At 48.9% G+C, this 22,702-nt stretch overlaps 5 protein-coding genes across 5 annotated transcripts; 3 read left to right on the top strand and 2 right to left on the bottom strand.

The window, feature by feature from the left end:
• Positions 1-1,342: 1,342 nt before the first annotated feature.
• Positions 1,343-4,287, top strand: BDP81DRAFT_442067 (putative proline-specific permease). The gene is made up of 10 exons (XM_060591647.1): positions 1,343-1,722; positions 1,802-2,040; positions 2,102-2,252; positions 2,327-2,417; positions 2,509-2,535; positions 2,589-2,649; positions 2,708-3,365; positions 3,427-3,515; positions 3,567-3,780; positions 3,842-4,287. The coding sequence occupies exons 1-10, from the start codon at positions 1,525-1,527 to the stop codon at positions 3,977-3,979; spliced, it is 1,866 nt and encodes a 621-aa protein (XP_060438200.1). The 5' UTR covers positions 1,343-1,524; the 3' UTR covers positions 3,980-4,287.
• Positions 4,288-4,791: 504 nt separating this feature from the next.
• Positions 4,792-5,282, bottom strand: BDP81DRAFT_386808 (uncharacterized protein; the record flags this gene model as incomplete). The annotated part of the gene is made up of 3 exons (XM_060587016.1): positions 4,792-4,965; positions 5,025-5,052; positions 5,113-5,282. The coding sequence occupies 3 exons, from the start codon at positions 5,280-5,282 to the stop codon at positions 4,843-4,845; spliced, it is 321 nt and encodes a 106-aa protein (XP_060438199.1). The 3' UTR covers positions 4,792-4,842.
• A 1,751-nt stretch (positions 5,283-7,033) lies between these two features.
• On the bottom strand, positions 7,034-7,877 carry BDP81DRAFT_455601 (uncharacterized protein; the record flags this gene model as incomplete). Its single annotated transcript, XM_060593077.1, has 2 exons — positions 7,034-7,559; positions 7,666-7,877. 2 exons carry the CDS (start codon positions 7,875-7,877, stop codon positions 7,034-7,036), a joined length of 738 nt encoding a protein of 245 aa, XP_060438198.1.
• Positions 7,878-12,444: 4,567 nt separating this feature from the next.
• BDP81DRAFT_400542 (Lipocalin-like domain-containing protein) lies at positions 12,445-12,991 on the top strand (the record flags this gene model as incomplete). The annotated part of the gene is made up of 2 exons (XM_060588704.1): positions 12,445-12,506; positions 12,577-12,991. 2 exons carry the CDS (start codon positions 12,445-12,447, stop codon positions 12,989-12,991), a joined length of 477 nt encoding a protein of 158 aa, XP_060438197.1.
• Positions 12,992-21,679: 8,688 nt separating this feature from the next.
• BDP81DRAFT_334982 (acyl-CoA N-acyltransferase) lies at positions 21,680-22,469 on the top strand (the record flags this gene model as incomplete). Its single annotated transcript, XM_060585809.1, has 3 exons — positions 21,680-22,073; positions 22,150-22,250; positions 22,320-22,469. 3 exons carry the CDS (start codon positions 21,680-21,682, stop codon positions 22,467-22,469), a joined length of 645 nt encoding a protein of 214 aa, XP_060438196.1.
• Positions 22,470-22,702: the final 233 nt, after the last annotated feature.

Here is a 22,702-nt window from a genome sequence, read left to right as displayed (position 1 = left end):
CGATTCGGAGCAAACCAAATGTGCGTCATCGTTCACTTGATGGCGGATGCCCATACCAGCCTGATACCTCTTAAGCCTCAGGTAATGAGGACTTCACAGTTTTTTATTACATCCGAGATTGTGAGCTACGTGGCAACGTAATCGTAGAAGCACCTCAAACATCGGTATCTGTTCACCTTCCTTTTTAGGGACGTTATGTTCTAGGCATGGTCCATGAAGAAAACGAGGCGAACACGATGAGTTCATTGGCTGCCTCGCGAATCATCACACACCTGACTCCAACACCAAGGTACGCTGCCCTTCTACTGCGGGCGGCAGAAGAGTACGGGCGCAGAGGCGCAGACGTGCTCTTGGCCTGCTACGTCGCGTGCATGGCACGTTTGTCTCGGCCAACCGCCCAGACTTGACGGGGCACGCAGGGGTAGCCAGCCGCTCAAGGGATTTAATTGTTTGTGTTATTTCCTCGCCGGAAATGCAGAAGCCTGAATTGGCTGCCTTCTTGTGTCTCCCATAGAAAGGGTGTCTTATAACCTGTATGTACCTGGGCTTCGCATTGCGAACCGTTCGCCATGGTTGTACATTGCCTGCGAGAGTCGAGGCCAGCGTCCATCTGTGCACCTTTTTCTTGCACAGGTCTTTATGCTGACGTGTGCTTACCTTCAAGAGGCCGCTACGTAACACATATTGCGTTAATGGTCGAGTGAGTGACACAATAGTCTGCCGCTCAATGCCTTGGCTTTATAACTGTTTGTCCTAACTACCCTCATCGCTATTATAATACTACTGATTATTATCTCATTCTTACTTGATTCTATTTTACATCGAATACGACTTAAGAAGTACGGCGTAGAAATGAAAGTAGTAATGAGAATGGTACCTACTGTAGTTGACCTAAGAGGGCGGCGCTGAGCGCCCATGCTGCCACCCACTTGATGGTTCGCCTGGATGAGCAGCAAGTTCGGTGACCGATGCAGGCGCCTGATGCTGATAAGACAGCCACGTTTCTCAGCTGCTTTTGTGCATACAGTAGGAAAAGTGCAAGAAAAAGCAATATTCGAACCATTCTAGGGCAGAAATTCACCCAAACCCCTTGCGTTATCACTGTCTTGCATTTCCAAGCAGGGCTCGTGGCTGGGGCGACAACACGCGTGGCAAGCAAGGCAGCCTAGGAAGGTAACACAGGTAACTAGCGATTATGAGCCAAGGCTCCAAGCAGCCAATGTGACAAACATGTCAACCCGCTTTTCCGTTCTTCTGTCTTGACTTCTTGGGACACGTGCCAGTGTGTCTCGTCTCGATACATGAAGTCATGTTTGCCTTAGAAATCTCAGCCTGAAATTTCACCGCAAAATTTACACGTGCTGTTGTTTTATTCGGATAGCTTCTATCATGCGCATATGACAACCATCTACCTACGTTATGATTTGACCACTTCATTGGAAGCTCATGATTAATTCCCAGCCAGAGGCTTCTCGGCTTCCACACTGATAATCGTTGTCCATATTCATCAGGCTGTGCGAAGCCATGAGGCCCCCTTCGCCTCCAGATTCGGTGAGAGTCGCAGGTACTCCAAGCCATGGCAGCGTTTCGCCGTTGCCTACAGCAGATGACCCTGCAAATAGTGCTCTCGTTGAAACTTCTGAAGAAGTTGACATGAACATCACGGTGAGGTCAGAGCCGGCCAAAACCGTCAGACGAGAATTGCACGGCATACAACTCTTTGTATGATTTTCAGATACCTTTCCTAGCCTCTGTTCACACTGTCGAATGTAAAATAAAAGTCTGGCTGATACTGGAACAGATGATCACGATTAACGGAACTCTCGGGACTGGCTTATATGGCAGAACAGGTCAGATCCTCGAGCTCGGGGGCCCAGTCGCTGTTGTCTTGTCTTTCTTTCTCGTTGGGTCACTAGCATGGGCAGTCATGCAGTGCATCACCGAGCTACTGTGTATCTGGCCCATACCAGGTGCACTGTCAGTCTATGTCACCGAGTTCGTAGACAATGAACTTGGCATAGCTGTTGGTGTTGCTTACTGGTAAGCATCAGGCCACAAATGCTTAGTCTCTTGTTGAGATCCGAGATTGACCGCAAACTAGGTTCACGTATTCTGTTGGGTTTGCCGCCCTTATTGCATCTTCAGCCTCATACATAAACTTCTGGGCATCCAACATTCCAGGCTTTCTCATAGGCGTTGTTTATGTGACTGTTCCGATTATGTTGGTTTGTTTCAACACTTTAGACATCAAGGTGAATAACAGTCGCCCCAGCGAAAACCTCTGACTCGGACCATCAATACAGTGGACTGACTAGACTATCATTAGAAATACGGCATGCTAGAAGTGATTACTGGGAGCATCAAAATAATTTTGCTATTCATCATCATCGTTGTATCAATTGCCATACATGCGAAAAGTTAGTGGAGTCGATCCAAGCCACACGTATACACTTTTGGTCTTGCTTCCTTATCGTGTGGACTTAAGAATTTTAGCTGAAAAATTAGTAGACAAAATATCATCGAAGGCCAGGGAAGGTAGTGATTCAAGTCAATCTCGGTACCAAACAGTAACTGACATCGATACCTAGGTTGGGAAACCCCTCAGGCTCATGATACCGAGGCAGCAAACGACTGGGGTACAGCTTTGATGTACACTTCTACTCTGTATTCTCGAGACATTGAGCGGTGTTTTACTGACATGATCTAGGATGTCAACCTCGGTCGCGGCTTTTGCCTACGTCGGCGTGGAGATTGTCGCAGCTTCTGCACTCGAAACACATTGGTCAAAACCTCGTCGACAACGCAAGGATCGAGAGAAAGGCGAGCTGCAGCGTAAACCATCTCACCATGATGATTTTCAGAGTTCAATTGCCAATACGCTCAAGTTCACTGCAGTTTGGGTCACAGTCCTGATAACGGTGGCATACGTGGTTAGCGGATTACTGGTCACATTGGGTTTCGAGAGGGACAATTGTCAGTTGACCAGATTGAGCTGGGTTCAAGCTCCCGACAAGTGTAGCAACCAGAATCCAGACGGGAGAAAGTCGTCATCGCCATTTGTCCTTATGGCCCAAAATTCAGGCATCTATGGTCTTGACGACGCGGTAAATGCTGCCTTAGTATTCACAGCCATCACTTGCGCAAACACCAACCTTTATGTGGCTTCTAGGACTCTCTTCGGGATCACGAGCAGTCTAGACGGTGGATACGACCAACGAGTCATAGTAAGATGCTTGGCTTGGCTAGGACAGACGAACAAGAGCCAAGTTCCGATGCGAGCTATGATTTTGTCTGCACTGGCATTCTGCTGGGTACCATTTCTGCAGGAAGACGGCGGTTTCAATACCGACACTACAATTGGCAAGGTTGGTACCACCAAAATATTTCATGGTCTCGGCGCATCTAACGTCTCGCTTGCTCAATTAGTTCATCGAAATCCTGGCTCAGATGGGATCTGTTGGTGTTGCTATTGTGTGGGCATGTGAGTCTTTCGCCTACATTCGATTTTACCGATGGTAAGCACCTCCCTGACTCAATGAGAGCTTCAGTTTGTTCACATGATGCAGTATTCAAAGACACCAGAAGGCTCTTCGAGCTCGCCAGATACCCCTTGTCCAGCGTTGGAATATCGAACAAGACGATTATCCATATCGCAGTCACGGTCAGCCATTCTTGGGCTACGTTGCATTCGCTGGCTGCATAGTCATTCTAGGGGTATCCAATGGGGCCGCTTTGTGGAAAGAGTTTCACTGGATTCCATTCCTATCATCCTATCTGATTGTGAGATATTACCGTTACACTCCTTTCACATCTACCTCTGGTTCTTGCTGATTTTCCGCAGATTTTTGCGTTTGTCTGCCTCTGGGTAGCACTCAAAATATTCAGAAACGCAAGATGGAAGCTGGCTGACCTCTCCAGCGAAGATAAAGCGATTAGAGTCATTGAGAACCTCCACCAGCTTCGGGCCAGAACTCTGTGAAGTACTGTGGTGGATGAACCCCGATGTACTGCCACAGCAGGGAGTATGCGTTGAAGTTGGGATTGCAACTTAGATTCAAAGATATGTATAGATGGATACTCCCTCCCCCTCAATAGCTTTGATGGGGCTAGGCAGTAGGGAAATAATATGTTTCAACAGCGGCGCGACCTATATAGGACAGATGCAGGAAAAGCTCAAGAGTGAGAAAGGCTTCGATGATAGCTAGAGGAAGAGAAACCCCGGACCTTCTTCGATAATAGGCATTCAACAGCAATTTAGTTTATTTTACAGAAACCACTGTTGGAGACACATCTTGAAAGGCGAACGTCACAATGATTGAGAATTATCCGAGACTTGTGGCCCAGCTTAGGATTTATAAGCGGTCTACCATTTGCCTAAACTCTCACCGACTTTATGAAATCCAAGCATAACATATGAGACGGTTAAGCGTAAGGTCGCCTGAGTCTTTCGAGATTTCTGTTACCTTTGGTTGATTTCTTTTCCCGAAGGAGCTGACATCCGTCCGCATATCACTAGGGACACGGACAGACTTGGATCACATTGCCGCTATCGTCCGAAGTGTGTTAGGCAGACCCCAGATTGCGCCGAGAAGCTCCCAACAAGGTCCATATAGTTCCATGCCGGTATGCTTCCGTGGACATGTATTGACGAGAAGTATAAGACATGGTTGCTTTATACATTGGTAAAAGCGTAGGTAAGGTTCAATGATTGATGAAGGCAACGTATCCACAAAAATTGAGATAGCACCCAAATCAGTTCCTAAATGCCAATTCTCATTTCGGCTATTCTATATTTACCCTTAACTCCGCCTACAGACTACTTCAAATCGCTCCCAGCCTGCGTTATGACTTCTGATATGTATGACGAGGTCCAAGAGAGCTCAAAATTCTCAGTTCACGAGGTGCTACGTAAAACGGCTCGGTAGCGTCAAAATAATCATTGTAGTAGTCCTTCGTCATTTGGTGCTGCACAAGTATTGTCCGGTCAGTCCAAGAACCCTACACGAGAGACTACTCTATCTTACCTTCATTATCCAGTCCACTGGCTCCGACCTGAGAACATTATCAGCTACGTTTCTTTCACTCGCGTTCATGAGCATGGGCTCCACATACCATTTCTCAATCCACGTAATCGTACCCGGAGAGTCATGAACTTGATACATCTCAAAGTACATCAACTCGGACTCTCTTTTCATCTTCTCAATTGTCGGCTCAGCAGCTCGCAGAAATCTCGAGACATCCTGTGGCGCAACGTGAACAGTGACTTGAAAAACTGTCGACATAATCGCTGTATCCTGCTTTGATTTGCTGAAGAACGATGATTGTCGGACGAAAATCTGATGCGCTGATGTCAAACCTGCGGAGCTCTGATCCCGGGGAGCTCGGTCTTTAAGTAGTCCGCAATAACAGTCGCCCCGCGGATCCGAGGCCATGTCCGACGGTAGCTCAGAGGATGAAACATCTGATGTCTGGCCAGACATGTAGACAGCTTGATGATAACGCAACGGCTCCTCATGCACCGTGCCAGTTCGAACCCAATTTATGATGTCATCCCAGGTGGCTCAATCTGCGCCTTGGTGATTACCCTCCTTTTTCCGTCCTATTTTTTGACCACCTTTGGGCTTCTAAGACACCTACGTTTGATGTTATCAGTTTGAATAGCCAGTAGAACATTGAAAGTTTGTCGCCCGGTATAGAATCCAAAACGTGCTCTGAACAGAAACATTGAAGGTACTATAGGGACCTAGGTGCTGGCAACATGCAACTCTCGTTGGTATAGATGGAAACATCCGATATGGCATGGTTTAATCCGAAGACATTAGAGAGATATCATTCATAATGAAAACATAGGCAAACATGTTAACATGCTTGTCCTTTGTGAAGTATTAATTGCCCATGTCGCAATTCAGCCCGAGATATCGGGTCAGGGTGTCAGAACCCGAGCTCTAGAGCATGCAGCAGTAAGATAACAGTGAATAAAGAAGACTGTTGTTTCATAGAACGCAGGCATAAGGGCTGATGAATTCTCCTCACGGTTCTGTTTAAATGTGTCAATAGGAACGAGCTGCATGAACTGCATGCAGTGGGCTGCGAGCCTGGACGTGACAATCGACAGCTAGAAACAACGGTTGAGATCAATAATAACGAGCCGTTGTGGATTTGCATGATCTGCCTGAGTCCAAAACGTTTTGAACGAAAAAACCGATCCTTGATAGAAAGGTCTCATACCCTTTGGACTTCCATCTTGTGACATGGAACAACCTTTGTGACGCTTGCGGGTGCTTATTCTCAAAGTAACCTGGCTGGCCGCTCGCTAACTCTAAAAACCTTCAGGAAGCATCAGTAATCTATAAATGAGTGACAACTTTTTTCTCACTCTTGAGTTCCTGGACGTACTTAGATTTACCAACAACAACAACGTCATCCTCAAGTTCTAACACCGGCCAGCCAACGCCAACTGACCTGTTGCTCTTAGTTCACGACCTAGCCGACTGCCCCTTTCATACATCAGACTCACTATACTCGATCTCATTCTGAATCTATGGTACGTCATAGTGGACCATCTTGTTGCGGACCAGTACTCATCAATTCCAGATCATGATGGTGAAGACGTCCCTCATAATGATCATTCTTGGCGCAATTACGGTGTCCTTGGCTACTGCTGTTCCGAGACAGGAACCCAATATTCTCTACTGTAATTGTACCTTCACTGTAAACAGACACAATCGAGCTCATACAGACCTTATTGCAAGCTACGACTGCTGTGAAGGTGCGGGAGGTCGATGGAACGGCACAACATGCCCCCTGAACTCTCTTGATCCGCTAAGATTGAGACGATTTTCAAAATGCTGCAATAAGCATGGGGGATTTGGATGTGTCTGAAAGCTAAGATAGCCTCAGCGGCTTATCTGGCTCGCGATACTTTTCGGACTTGCAGCTCGACAGTAGGCTCCTTAATCGTACGTTATATCTAGATATATATTCATGCTGCGAACATTCAAGATTTCGCCACCGATGGTCTATCATCTGATGACTAGTAGCTAGACTTTTCCCTGCCCTCGTCACCTCCTTTCGGTGGTGTGCGGCGCACTTCAGCTAGCCAAGCCAGTATGAATATAGTTGTACTGATCAACAATGTCGCACAAGCAGCGACCAAGTTCCAAGAAGAAGCCCCGTATCTCTTTGAGATGTCGTGCATAATCCGCAAGTTCGTGGCTAGCCGCACATCCGTGCTCCTCGGCAACTCTTTTCTTATCTTCTCGAACAGTGAGAAGATGCAACCAAGAGCCGACACGGCAAACAGAAATGATAGAGCTGCCAAGATCGCGCTGGCCAAGGTCGTTAATCGATTGCGCTTGACCAAGTTGACAAGAGCTGAGATAAGTCCTAGTCCAGTTGTGGCAGTTGCAACAGCAGGCAAAGGGAATCCTCGTGTCAAATCGTGCATGCCTCTGCTTTTTATTGAGGAGGAAAACCCTACAATCATTGGGCGAATAATGGCAGCTGTGTTGTAGCCCGGCGAACCCCTGACTCTGAGGCATCCCTGCGGGTATCTCGCCCTATTATAACATTGCATGTCAGTGCTGTCATCTTCTCCTAGACATATTGTATGGATCTCGTTGCGCAGCTGGAAATGTTTGAAGGGGTTTCACGCTCATAACTCACCATTGTGCCGCTGTTGCCTGGCACCAACCCCAAAGACCAAAGTCAAGAACAATAGATGGTCCATTTGATCCACGGAGCTCTCTCCTCGTTGCTACTAATGTGAAGATTGAAAAACTTGTGTTGGGTACAGATAGACAAGTGACAAGAAGAAGCCCAAATGAACCGATCAGTAGGGCTGCACCGATCGCTGTCAAAAGCCGGGAGGACGACATTGTCTAATGATGTCAAATTGGTATCAGTTGTTCTGGATGAAATACCTTAAGTAATTCGTGAGTCTGTAAAGAAAAAGGAATGATCAACTGAGAGCGCAAGAATTGGGAAAACAGCTAGAATTCCGGGACGCTGCTGATTTTAAGTAAGTCTGATGTAAGAGATCAACGGATGAAAAGACACTTCCCGCCCGGGTCTAGCTACGTTCGGACTTATACCTAGGATAAGTTGACAACATTGTCTCACTCTAGGAGCACTTTATGCTGAAGGCTGACTGCCAGGTTGACTAAGGTACCTAGTATTCGACTGCGTTTGAGTCTCTGATGTCAATAGCTGCTGGGCGCACCTGTTTAAGTCAACATACCCACTTCCTGGCCCCCCCTGTTTCTGGCACCCACAAAAACGCGAAAATCCACCACAATGTTACGCCCGCCGCAACTTGTCACTGTGGGCGCGTAGCTATATAATGCAGAACAAGGGACAATGATGCCGGAGTCATCATTATCGAAGCTTTTGCTTTGTGCCACAGTTGGTTGCCTTGTCCAGCTCGTAACACACAACACCATACCCACCCCCAACCTCCTTTTATCACAACATTTTCAATTCGCATCCAAACGGGCTCATCTTTTACATATACCTGCTTCAATATTTAATACCTTAATATATCAAAGATCAGCTTCGTCAAGCTCTCGAGGACATCATAAACGGCAAGAGTCAAAAGAGAGCCTTATTGGAGTATAGGATACCACGATCAACCCTCTAACTACGTCTCCGAGGTAGTCAGACTAGGAAACTGGCCTTTGCTGACCTATAGAGGCTATCTCCTGACTAGGAGAATAAGCTAGTAGAATAGGTTCGTATTTAGGCTTTACTAGGCCTCGTACTAACGTACTAATAGGTAAAGGAATTTATAGAACGAATCCTCCTTACTGTTGGAGATAAGTAGCCATTAGGAAAAGGCTGGATCTATACCTTTATTAAGAGGAACCCCATTATTAAGGTTCAGAGAAGTCGTTCTATCGATTCTCGACGCGTTAATAGGGCATCTACTAACTAAGGTTATTAGGAACTAGTTTAAGTTCCTTGCTATCTCTGATAACAAGGACATCAAACCAACCAACAGGTATAATATGGATGAGACTGGTATCCTCGAGGGTCAGGGAGCTAATGGGCTGGTGCTGGGCATGGCTGAGACGAAGTCTGTTCGTAAGAAACAACCTGGGTCGAGGGCATGGGTGTCTATCATTGAGTGTATCTCAGCCCTAGGTAGGGCACTTCATCCCCTTATTATCTTTAAGGGGAAGACTGTCTAATAGCAGTGGTTTCTATTATATCTCGATCCCTATAGTAGCTGGGAGTTCGCAGCAGTAGATAATGGCTAGACTACAGACTCAACGGTAGTTGAATGGCTGTAGAAGGTCTTTATCCCCCAGACTATGCCTGAGATTAAGGGGGAGGCTAGACTGCTGATTGTGGATGGGCATGGGAGTCATACGACGACAGAGTTTATATGGAATTGCTATATTAACAATATCCATTTACTTTTCTTACCACTACACTCCTCCCATGTCCTCCAACCTCTCGACCAGTCTGTCTTCAGCCCAGTTAAGGCAGCCTATCGGAAGGAGCTCGGTTACTTGTCTCAATAGAACGATTCTACTATTATAGGTAAAAGGAACTTCCTAACCTGTTACCAGAAGGCTCGACTTGCTGGTCTATCAGTCTCAAACATCAGAAGTGGTTAGAAGTGGACTGGTCTATACCGTGTGGCTATGATTAAGCCCCTAATAAACCCCCTACTACTACCTACCCCCCCTACCTAGCCTACTACCCCCAAACTAGCTAGCCAGGGCAAAAAGAGATACTACAATGGTCAACTAACTACCCCAGTTGAGCCATAGGATTCTGCCACCTCTGCAGTGGCCTGGTCGACACCCAGGAAGCTGGCAGATCTCAGCGGTTAACTACACTTATACACTCAACTCGACAATGATACCAGCACTCAGCGGCTGCTGTTCAGGAAGGTGAAAAAAGACTTCATAGAGCAGGCCTGGCAACTGGCAGCTGCCCACTAGCAACTGGACCTTCTGAGGGCTCAAGTTGCCAACGCTGCAGTGAGGAAGCGGAAGGTTGTTAAGGTTGATCCCAATACGAAGTTTGCCAACATCAGGGATGTATAGCGGGCTCAGATCGAAGTGGGTGAAACAGAGGTTATTACGGTTGAATCCAGCGAGTCTGATTGCCCTATTGAAGCTGGCAGCTGCATTGTAGTGGGTGAGGTTGAGGATCAATAGTTAATAGTAATGAGGAGGTTGGGTTGTGATCTGTCAAGTTGGGGTGCTGACGCAGGGTGGAAGCTCTCAGAGGCCAACTGCAGTTAGGGGTAGAATGATGAATTACTGAAATCTGCTCCTCCCTCGACGTGTACTCCCTGCGCTGTATATATATCTGAGCTGCTCCTTTGTTGCTTGGACTCCTTACTACCTCTAACTAGCCCCTATCCGGGAGGGCTCTGACATGATCCCATCGTTTTTGTGGTGCCAGAAACAGGGGGGGGCCAGGAAGTGGGTATGTTGACTTACTGACCAATCGTTTTGCGATTGGATTCGGCGTAGGATTGATCGCTGCGACTAGCAACGCTGTAACACAGCAAGTCCGCAGGCGCTTACAGTCAGCCAAGCCGTTTTGATCTGCAGCGGATCTGAGTTTGAGATCCATGAAGGTGATCCTGCGGCTTTGTATCAATGTCTTTCGTGCCATTCCATAGTGCACTCAGTTGAAAGAACTGATGAGCGGTTTTGCCTCCCACTTCTGCCATAAACCTAAGGTGCCGAATTGTTATGCGCGAAGTCTGGACTTATTATGTTTCTTCTTCATCTACATTTGCCTCTCCGAGGAGGCCTGCATCATTTGTTAATCATTATTGCGTCAAAGTAGTGATTTTCTAGAGTGTCTCTTTGGTATCTGGTTTCTCAAGATCGTGCAGCAATCGCTCTCTCGCAGAATATGATCTAACTTACGCCGAAAGACTTGAAGGTCTGTATGTATCAGATACAGAACCGAGTATTGCTGATGGACTACTCCAAATGAGTCCTTGGCTCCGTGAAAGCCACATTCGGATGTAGACAGAGCGGCAATATTCAAGGTTATTGCGCGATATGGAGTAAGCTAGGTCTGAGATGTATCATCGCGCTCAGAGCTAAGGAGTTGGGTTCTTCTAGAAGTTGTAGGCTCGCAGATCTCATCCCAGAACACGTTCCTCAAGGTCAGTTGAATCTCAATCTACGAGGCATGGGTTAATTCCCGACTAAGCCTCGCACCTTTCAGCTGTAGACTGTAGTTGTGGCGTAAACGGCATTTGATCAAGTGCTTTGAGTGCAACAATACGATTTGGGGATAGTAAGAATCCGATCTCTAGGATATGGTCAAAAGAATTGCGTTATCTTGAATCTCCTGCCATAGTCAACCCGGGTGTTCGTTGCTCAGCCGGCGACCGCTGTTCTTCATGCCATAAAACCTTGGATACGGATACACAGTACACCGTGCAGCCCCCTCCGATTTCTCTGTGTGACCCCTCACAAAATAGACGAGGAATTAACGTTCTCGTGAAAGATTCTCAGGGGCACCTTGCTAGACTTGGCAGGTCACCTTCCGGTTCATCCGTTCCGCCGAGACCAAGGTACCTTTCGGGGTTCATAACCTTCTTGGGTCGCCTTCGTGCTTCTTCTCCGGAGTGGTCGGGTTCAGTAATCCATCTAAACGGTTTTCAACTTTTCCTCGAAATAAGAATGCAACTAAAGACGTACCCCGCACGACGTCCCCCACAATTGCCCGGTGACAGTTCCATCACGCCAAGTTGCGCCAAGCCAGGCCAAGAAAAACCTCCAGCTCTTTGGTTCGATTTCCCCAACTTCTTCCCAGTGATCCGTTCTTCAAGGTTAACACAGCCTTCAAAGGCCAAGAACGAAAGAACTTTGGACGAAACGAAGCGTTCCTTGCGTCGTTTTTCCTTCGTGAAAACTCGGAACAACGATTCAAGCCGCGCGCCACCCCTTTCCCCGTCATCATCTCGGCGAAAAGACCATTTCCATCAGTCTACGAGTCAGTCCCGCTCCTCGCTTAACACCCATGACGAGAGCGAAGGAAGGTGCTCTCAACGCTACAATAGCTTCTGGACCTTTGGGTCGAGGGGCCACCCCAGGGATTTCCCGTAAGTTTAATTGCTTGGCACGCGATCCACTCCCAAATCCATGGCATGAAAGTTGCGTGCCTGAGCAGGTTGATTAAAGTTGCTTGGAGACCCTTACTTCACGCTTCCGAAGAAACGGCTTTTGAGATGTCGTGACCTATCACGTAACCGCTTGAAGCACACCCTTTCGGGGCATACCCGCGCGGATGGACGTGCAGAACCGGACATGTTTGGACTTGGGCGAGCCCTTAAAGCTCTAGACGGACGGCGTTCTTTCCGATGGCAGATGGTCACTTAAAGACCCTTTTCTTGACAACTACCGAAACCTTTTGAGCTAGCTCAGTTTGACCTTGGAGAAAAGACCTTGTTCACACGCCAAAATGCAGCCTACAGAAATCCTCGCCATACTGGCGGGAACTTACCAGCTTCTCAACACCTCAGCGTAAGCTGTCTTTGACTATACCTGTTCAAACAGCACTGTTGATCAAAATCCTAACATTCGACTCGTGCAGCACACGTGATGGAGTCGCCGTACCAGACCGAACATACGGTTCCAACCCCGTTGGCATCCTCTCCTACAGCAAATCCGGCTTCATGTCCGCAACGATTACATCAACAGATCCCGAAGATCGACCCGCGAACTTGACATTCCCCTTCGAGGATTCACAATCAGACGCCGACTGGGCCCTTGTTGGAAAGCACAGCATCGGCTACGCAGGGCCGCTCCGAATCAGCGACGCCTTCCCCGCGAACGCAACCTTCGGTCAAGTCATCCACGGACCATTGACTGTAGCCAACGTCCCGTCCATGGCCGGGGGTAGCCAAGCGCGCAATTACACACTCTACGAGGACGGAAAGATTCTCCGCATCTCATCACAAAGGGACGGCGGAAATCGTGGAGAGCTTTGGTGGAAGAGGCTGGACTGAGGACAGGTGCTGAAGACATGATTCATGGCGATGTTTTCGAGGAGCCAGTACTGGGTTCATGCGGTAACCCCCTTCCCAGTTCATCAACGAGCTTCTAAGACATCAGACTTTACCATCTTTCATTGCTTGATATATTGACCTGCCTCTTTTCAAAAATCATTTTCATTAGTACGTGAGTGCCAGCAATCCACTTCTATTTTGGAATTACGGCAAGTCCGTGATTAGCTTCCCCCAGAACGCTCCTTCGTACTTCTTAAGCTACCACGGATTGAGGGAGAGAGAGTTCACCGGCCAACTGTTACGAGCTGGACAAGGCAACCAACTGTGGCACAAAGCAAAAGCTTCGATAATGATGACCCCGGTCATCATTGTCCCTTGTTCTGCATATATAGCTACGCGCCCACAGTGACAAGTTGCGGCGGGCGTAACACCAACATACACATGTACTCCGGGACGTCTAATATTTTGACACTATCTCCCTGGGATGCTTCTGGATGTGTCTTGGTAAGATGAAGAATTGTGATGGATCTGAGGTTGAGTAATGCCATCGCTGGCGACAACTAGCTTGCATCTTCATCCGAATGCTTTCGGCTTTTCACTGAGTTGCATGAATGGAAAAAGGCCCTTAAGAATCTCATTTAAACCAAACAGCATCTCTTGCGGCGAGTTCCACTCCACGTGACTTGTCAATGTCATTAACATCCTGCTTGAGCCTGCTTGAGCCTGCATTGCGGAGAAAGATTTACAACTTTGATTGGACTCGCATCCGTCTGCAACATTGATGGGAATATGGCTGTCAGCGTGTGTGACCATTGTCAAGACCACGCAGCTGACAGCCTGACCTTATCGCTCAACCTAACCGACCTCTCGTATCTAGATGCCTCTCAACTTCATCATCCGTATTACCAAAGCGGGGTTGCTGGAGACCTCAAGACAAGGACCATTCTGTCACGAGTTATGGCACACAGCAATGGGCATATGAAGTATAGTAAAAGTGGCTTATATTAACCTAAATATAAATCGAGCAAAAAAATGTGCTATATAGAGTTAAATAAAAGAATTACGTAATAGTAACGTACATGATAAGCGAGTGGGCCAGATAAGCAAGTGGGCCACCCAACCGCGACCATATTATATAAAGGAGTAAATATTAACGCCCACCTTATTAATTTAATTAAGACTACTTAGAACCCTTCTTGTCGGACATTTCCTTATTGAATTAATACGTTCGCGTTGTCACAGACCCGCTGTCCTAGACCCCAACCTTGAGGTTGGTGTTGAGTAACCCGGTGGCCGGGTTACGTAAGCCTGAGGCTGGATAAAACTCTGCATCCTGTATTCTGTCGCGCATGTCCAGAAACGTAGCTCCTTGAGCTACGTCTTGTCAACAGAGCCTGTACCTGCTTAGGATAGAGCCTGCCCGTAGCAATAGATTGTCTGATCCGCCTGCCCAGCATCCACCTGCCAAACAACCTGCCTGCTACCGTGACACTACGTAGCTCCTACCATTTGGATGCTGAACAATGCCCGACCGCCCTGACCCGCCGCTGGCTTCGGACTCCCCGGAGGAGCTCGCTAGACATGCGGCTCAGAACCCTTCCGACTGGCTTCTCTACTTGAGAAATATCAACGGCTATGCGTCCTGCCTAGAAGAAGAAAAGTCCTCCCTTACTGCCGAATTAGCACTCTGCGAATCTACGAATGCCTCCCTCCGCTCGACTATCTCCGAACACAAAGCAGTAATACGTTACCAAGAAGGAACGATCGAAAAGGCTCAACAGAGAATCCTGCAACTTGAACTTGAAAAGTCTCGCCTCCTGGATGCCGCTACGCCGAACGAACACACTCCGCATACCGATCCTGCTCCTGATATCAAGCCCTCTGATAATCCGCCCGTAGATGTTATATCGAGAACATCTCCGCCTACTCCTACTACAAGTGCCCGCTCTACCGTCCTCAGTGAGAAACTCCCTGACCCAAAGGAGTTTGACGGATCTCGCAAGGACCTTCGGCGATTCTCCCAACAGATCTATGCGAAAATGACCTCTAATGCCGACCGTTTCCCGACCGCCACCGCCCGCCTAACTTATGTCGCCGGAAGACTCGTTGGAAAAGCCTACGAGCTGATCCTACCCAAAACAAGCTATAGCATCCCTCAGTTTATGGACTACGAAGAACTACTGGACTATTTGGAAGATGCGTTCGGCGACCCCGACCTGGTCCAGAATGCTCAGAACCAACTGTATGCCTGGAAACAAAAGAACTTAGACTTCAGCGTCTTTTTCTCCGAGTTTCAACGTCTAGCCCTAGAAGGAGGAATGGCGGAAGACGCCCTGACTCCTCTGCTTCTACAAGGAATCTCCCGTGAGCTTCAAGATATGCTCCTACACAGTCCAGCCCCGTCTCGAGAATACCACGCTTTCTCCCGCCACCTTCAGTCTTTAGATAACCGCTACCGCCAACACCAGCAACAAGTTTCCCGTTCTCGTAACCCCGCGGGCCCTACCCCAACCAAGACAAGTACTGCTCTTCCGAAGCCGTATTCTGCCGCTGCTACTCCAAGCCCTGGCAATACTCCTCCTAGAATACCTTCTCCCCGACCAACCCCGATGCCCGCCGGAGACCCAATGGACCTAAGCTCACAACGCCGAAGAAGTCGCAAGGAACGCTACGAGTGCTTCCGGTGCGGGTCCTCTGACCATTATGTCGCCCAATGCCCTAGGCCCGATACGCGTCCCGCATCTCGTCTGCATGCCAGCCGTCGATCCCGCTCGCCTTCCCCTGCTAGTCGTCCCGGCTGTTCCCCGCCCCGTTCTAGGACCAGCTCTCCCAGTGAGAATTCGATAAATGGGACGAGCCTGGCGTAAGTCGCCACCAGGCTCCTAAGGAGCGCACCCTCCGAATATCCGCCGCTGCTGCTACTGGGCTATCTATCGAGGACGAAGAAAACCAACGTTCTAATATGCTGATCCTGCCGATAAACCTGACTGTGGGAACCCGAGAGTTGCTCACTTATGCCCTGACCGATTCTGGAGCCGAAGGCAAAGCTTTCATCGACGAGAGCTGGGCAAAAGACCAGAACCTGACCCTGTTACCCCTGAAGAAACCGTTCGACTTAGAAGTGTTTGACGGACGAACCGCCGAGAGCGGAAAGGTCTCACACTATGTTACTATTACCTGCCGCATTAACGATCATCGCCAAGAAGGGATGAGATTCTTCGTTACTCAGTTAGCCTATTACCCTGTTGTCCTGGGAATGCCGTGGCTTAAACAGCACGACCCTACGATCCGATTTGCATCGCATACTATCACCTTTGATAGCGAGTACTGCCGAAAGCACTGTAACATGCCGAGCCGCCCGATGAAAGTAAAAGCATTACAGGATGTCCCGAAATCTGCCCGCCCCCGCCTACAGTCACCCTGTCCCGAGATCCTGGAAAAATACGATATCGCTGCCGTCTCGTTAAGGGCCAGCGCTGCTTATATCCGTCGAAGAAACTGCCACGCATTCGCTATTACCCTAGAACAAATCGACCTCGCCATAACCGACAAACCCGTACCTGATCCCGCCGAAGTCCTGCCTCCCGAGTTCCGTGAATTCGGAGACGTCTTCTCCCCAAAAGAAGCGGAAAAACTACCACCGCACCGACCGTACGACCATCATATCCAGTTACAGGAAGGGAAAACAGCTCCCTTCGGACCGTTATATGCCATGTCCAGAGAGGAGCTAATCGCGCTGCGCGAATGGCTTGCCGAGAACTTAAGGAAAGGGTTCATACGCCCTAGTGCTTCTCCTGTTGCTTCACCCGTCCTGTTTGTGGCCAAACCAGGAGGGGGCCTCCGCTTCTGTGTCGACTACCGCGCGTTAAACAATGTTACCGTTAAGGACAGATACCCGCTGCCGCTGACAAAGGAGTCCCTGAACAACTTGAAGGGAATGAAGTACTTCTCCAAGATCGATATCATTTCCGCCTTCAACAATTTGAGAGTCAAGAAGGGGGAGGAATACCTTACAGCCTTCCGTACCCGCTTCGGCCTGTTCGAATCCCTGGTGATGCCATTTGGTCTTACAGGGGCCCCCGCCACGTTCCAGAGGTTTATCAACGATACGTTGCGGGAATACCTGGATATTTTCTGCACTGCTTACCTGGATGATATTCTGATATACAGCCGCACCCGATCAGAACATGAACAACACGTCCGCTTAGTGCTGTTCGCCCTGAGGAGCGCCGGCCTGTTCGCCAAGCTGGAAAAATGCGAATTCTTTGTACAAGAAACAACTTTCCTAGGCTTAATCGTCGGAGCCAACGGTATCCGAATGGACCCCAAGAAGGTCGACACCGTTGTCAACTGGAAAACACCGACCTGCCTGACTGACGTCCAAGCGTTTATTGGATTCGGGAACTTCTACCGGAGATTTATTAGGAATTTCTCGAAAATCATCTCCCCGCTCGTCCGCCTAACGAAGAAAGGAGTCCCATTTGCCTTCGACCCGACCTGTGAGAGAGCGTTCAACGACCTGAAGACTGCATTCACCCAAGCCCCTGTATTGGCCTCCTTCGACTGGGAAAAAGATGTCCTGGTGGAGACCGACGCCTCCGACTATGTATCTGCAGGAGTACTGTCCCAGTACGGAGACGACGGAGTTTTAAGACCCGTCGCCTTCTTCTCGAAGAAACATTCTATTACCGAGTGCAACTACGAAATCTACGATAAGGAACTGCTGGCAATTATCCGCTGTTTCGAGGAGTGGCGTCCGGAATTGGAGGGAACAAAGTCCCCGGTAAAAGTTATTACGGACCACAAGAACCTGGAATACTTTACGACAACTAAGCTGCTGAACCGCCGACAAGCCCGTTGGGCTGAATTCCTGTCCCGTTTCAACTTCAAGATCATATACCGCCCGGGAAAACAAGGTGTTAAACCAGACGCGCTGACCAGGAGGTCAGAAGACCTGCCTAAGGAGGGGGATGAACGCCTTCACCATCAAAGCCAAGTTGTGTTGAAAAAAGAAAACTTCGAAACCCCCGATTCTCCCGCACCGACCCAAGGCTCCCGACCAAAGAAGACCGTCCGTTTTATGACTCAGTCGTCCCGCTCTCAAGAAGCTACTAGACCCCAGTGGAACGAAGAACTATCCCGCTTGTTCGCCCGAGGATACGAAGAAGACCCCGTGCCCCGCCTGGTCCTGAAGGCCCTTAGTGAAGGCGCCTCCCGACACTCCCTGCTTACCCTTGCCGAATGCGAAGACCGCGGAGGATACCTATACTATGGAAATCGACTGTTTGTCCCCGACCTACCGGAACTGAAGGCCGAGCTGCTGAGATACTGCCATGCTTCCCCAATCGCTGGACACCCTGGTATAGCCAAGACTTACGAAATCCTGGATCGAGAGTACTATTGGCCCCAGATGTTGCGATATGCCAAACGTTGGATTGCCAACTGCCACCAGTGCCGTCGAGCTAAACCGAATCGACAGGCCCGTCAAGGCTTGCTGAAGCCCCTGCCTGTCCCTGAGCGCTCTTGGAAGGATATATCTGTGGACTTTATCACCCACCTGCCCTTGAGCCGCGGTTACGATGCGATTATGGTCGTGGTCGACCGTTTATCTAAAATGCGCCACTTCATGGCGTGTAAGGGAACCTGTGACTCCGAAGAGACCGCCCGCCTGTTCGTAAAGCACGTGTGGAAACTGCACGGCTTACCTAGCACAGTTATATCAGACCGCGGCCCCCAGTTCGTATCGGACTTCTGGAAACACCTGACTAAGCGCCTGTCCGTCTCTGCCCTGCTTTCCACCGCTTACCACCCTGAGACTGATGGCCAGACCGAGAGGATGAACGCCACTCTGGAACAATACCTGCGCTTATACGTAGCATACCTGCAAGACGATTGGGCCGATTGGCTCCCGCTCGCCGAGTTCTCTGCCAATAACACCGCTTCTGAGACGACTACTGTTACGCCGTTCTTCGCCAACTATGGCTTCCACCCGCGTTTGGGTTTCGAACCAGTACTGCCCCGCGATAAGCCCGCCGCCAGAGATGCTGAGAAGTTTGTGTCCCGTATGCAAGAGATTAACGACCACCTGCGCAACGAGATGCTTATGGCCCGCTCGCGATATGAGGAACAAGCAAACCGGAAACGCCGTCCCGCCCCCAGATACCAGGTCGGTCAAGAAGTCTGGCTCGACGCCCGGAATATTAAGACTCTGCGCCCTACTAAGAAACTAGACTGGAAGAACTGCGGTCCGTTTAAGATCGACAAAGTTATTAGCCCGTACGCCTACCGCCTCCGCCTCCCCGAGTCCATGAGGATTCACCCTGTCTTTCATGTTAGCCTGCTCCGCCCCGCCGCCGACGACCCGCTACCCGCACAAACGAACGAACCACCCCCGCCTGTCGAAATCGATGGTCTACAGGAGTGGGAAGTCGAGGAGGTTCTTGACTCTCGCTGGGACCGCCGTGGCCGTGGCCGCCCCCGTCTAAAGTATACTGTCAAGTGGACTGGTTACGATGACCCTGAAGAGGTGCCCGCCTCCCACCTAGAGAACGCCCAAGAAGTCGTCCGCAACTATCACCGCCGGTACCCGTTTAAGCCTGGTCCCACCTGAGCGTGCCAGCGACCTCGCAGGAGTTCGGTCCTAAAGAGGGGGGTAATGTCACAGACCCGCTGTCCTAGACCCCAACCTTGAGGTTGGTGTTGAGTAACCCGGTGGCCGGGTTACGTAAGCCTGAGGCTGGATAAAACTCTGCATCCTGTATTCTGTCGCGCATGTCCAGAAACGTAGCTCCTTGAGCTACGTCTTGTCAACAGAGCCTGTACCTGCTTAGGATAGAGCCTGCCCGTAGCAATAGATTGTCTGATCCGCCTGCCCAGCATCCACCTGCCAAACAACCTGCCTGCTACCGTGACACGCGTATTATAACTAGTGTTCCCGTGGATATTATAACTATCGTTATTAGCCCGTCTTAATCCTTAATCGGTGACTACTATTAAAGCGCGTTTCCTCCTTAATTTAGGCTATAACCTCTCTTTATAACTAAAGGTCCTCTCTCTTAGCTATAGTAAGACTTCCTCCTTATTAGAGACGGTTTTTCTTAACTCTTTAGCGTCGATTAAGTAGGTTATTCTCTTCTTAAAGGATCTAGTTTTTAGATTTTAATAAGGCAATCTAGTATATAAATCCACGAGCCTCTTGTTACGACCCAACATGAAGACCAGGGCGTGCCCCGCTGACGCCTAGCGGCTACGGCGCATCATATATGCAGGACGGGACGGAACATTGGGGAAACCCCAGGAACGGAAGAACTATGGTACAAGTCACGTGATGATAAGAGATATGATAAGGGATAAGGATATGTTGGATATGCGACATATCCAACCGAGTCAAGGATATGTTAGATATTCGACATATCCAACCGAGTCAAGGATATGTTGGATATTCGGCATATCCAACATATCCAGACAAAGTGGACTGTACAGCACTGTTCAGTTAGGATCGGACTTGTATATAAGGATGGACTCGAGCTGGGCTCTAGGACAGACTTTCCATAGCTCTTCAGCAATTAACTTCGTATCAGGATTAACATCCGCTTTCAGCTACTACCTTGACAAGACTACGATTGATCACCGAAGCCTTACCTACCCTTACGATTGACAGACATAGCTTCCCTGAAGCTATCCCCGACTACGATTACTGTTACCAGTTCCGCAGCCTCAACTTCTGCAAACTACCCCTACGACTAGCTGGCCGTAACATTCAAGCCTTTAACGGAACCCTAGGATAACTTAAGGGATTCATTATATAAGTTAGAGCCTATTAACGCTTCTATAAAATAAACTTTAAAAATAAAGCCGAGGAAGTTATCTATGCCGCCTCTTTTTTAAAAGAAAAAGCTCTTATATAGTTCGAACTATATCTGTCACGGGCTGGAGCCCTGTGTGGGCTTAGGCTACGTCGTAAGCCTTACGAGCCGTGCACACGTACTTAAGTGCAGCAGAATGAACAGAGAGGGATCTGTTCATTACGTACCTTTTGGCTGAATAAGCCCGGGTGCGCATTTAGCGCAATGGTTTGTTGTGTCTGCTGCCACATTTGCCCTTGCGGGGCCCACACCGTTACAACACAAATGTGTAGATATACGAGGAAGGACTGCTTAGACTGTAACGTACCCTTATGTATTCGAGGGAATTGTTGGTACCTTTGGCATACGCAGAATACATAGGCCATATAGGTACTAGAACCCTAGTGGATAACTCAATAGATTCACAACCCCTGATTGGCTCTACCCCGCCCTTGGCAAAAATGGCGTCAAGCAGCACTCGATGGGATAGAGTACCGAATATGAGTATTTATTTGCCGGTTTGTGTCGAAAACTGATAGGAATAGAGACAATTGGCACCTCTGCGCCAATGCATAGGCGAATCTGTGGAGCTCTGCAACTCGCCTATTTGAGACGAGCGAACTCAGAATGATGTCAAGAGAACTCAAAACGCTCGACGACATCTGTTGCCCCGCACACAAGCATGAAACCGTGGCACAAACTCGAAAAAGTTTCAATCAAGTCGAACATTTCCTTTTCGTTGAACATTGGTCTCGACACGTCGATGCCGTTCCCGTATTCATCCATATGTTCTGATGAGATCGAAACAGTGATACACTTGGAAGAGACTATGCACAGCCGAAAGATGCACATAGAGATCCAGCGATGCACCGAGAAAGACATCCCTCGTGTCTTTGAAATCGTCTCTCTAGCCTTCGCAAACGACCACGAATTCGTCGATGCCATCTTCCCCGCCCACAGCAGTCCCGAAGGCCGCAAGTTGGGTAGCGAGCGCATGCTCGCCACATTCCATGGAGATCCTTATAGCATCTTCCTTAAGTGTATTGACACAGACACTGGCAGGATAGTTGCGGCTGCAAAATGGAACATTTACAAAGGCGGCCCTGTCCCTCCGCCACCTCAGCTAGATGGTGACTACTGGAAGAACGAAGAGGAGAAGAGATTTGCACAAGCTCTGTTCCATGGGTTCTTTGCGCCAAGACAGCAAGCTATTGAGGAAAGTGGCGCGAAATTGGTTGGTTCGTTGAAGCAATTAATCTCTTGTTGACTTGGGTCATCTGAAGCCAAAGTTTGATTTACTAACGCGAGCCATAGCACTGGATATGTTGATGTGTGATCCTGAATACCAAGGCCAGGGGGCAGGGAGACTGTTGTTAAAAGCCGGTCTCTCTATTGCTGATGAGATGGGAGTCGACGTAAGTTGAAACTTTACCTGTTTGTATTTTCACGTCAACAAAAGGTGGGAGGCTGATTGGAAGACATAGGCGGTGGTAGAAGGATCAGATCGAGGCAGGAGACTTTACGCGTCAGAGGGCTTTGATGGACCCCATTACGTCTGTCCAGTGCCTGATGAGTTTGCTGCGCGGCGGAAGCAAACATACTGGTGGATGCGACGACCCAACACCAGCGTCTAAAAGAGACTCACGTGAACGTCAAGCTTCGTGTATTTTCATCAAATTCGTCGGGGATAATACCTACGACAAAGCCCGGAATGATGGGGGAACTGGAATCAATGGACAAAGGTTTTGCGGACTGGGTTCTTCAATTTTGTGCCCTGAGGAGCAACTTGTAAAGTTGTCGATGCTGCTTCAACAACCTGACCATTTGCATTTATGACTCCCGGTTACATTTCTCCGCGCCGGTCACG

The sequence above is a fragment of the Colletotrichum phormii genome, assembly GCF_030913505.1.
Source record: "Colletotrichum phormii strain CBS 102054 chromosome Unknown BDP81scaffold_38, whole genome shotgun sequence".
NCBI lineage: Eukaryota > Fungi > Ascomycota > Sordariomycetes > Glomerellales > Glomerellaceae > Colletotrichum > Colletotrichum phormii.
Note: the sequence above shows the minus strand (reverse complement) of the source record. Positions and strands in the feature narration are given on the sequence as shown.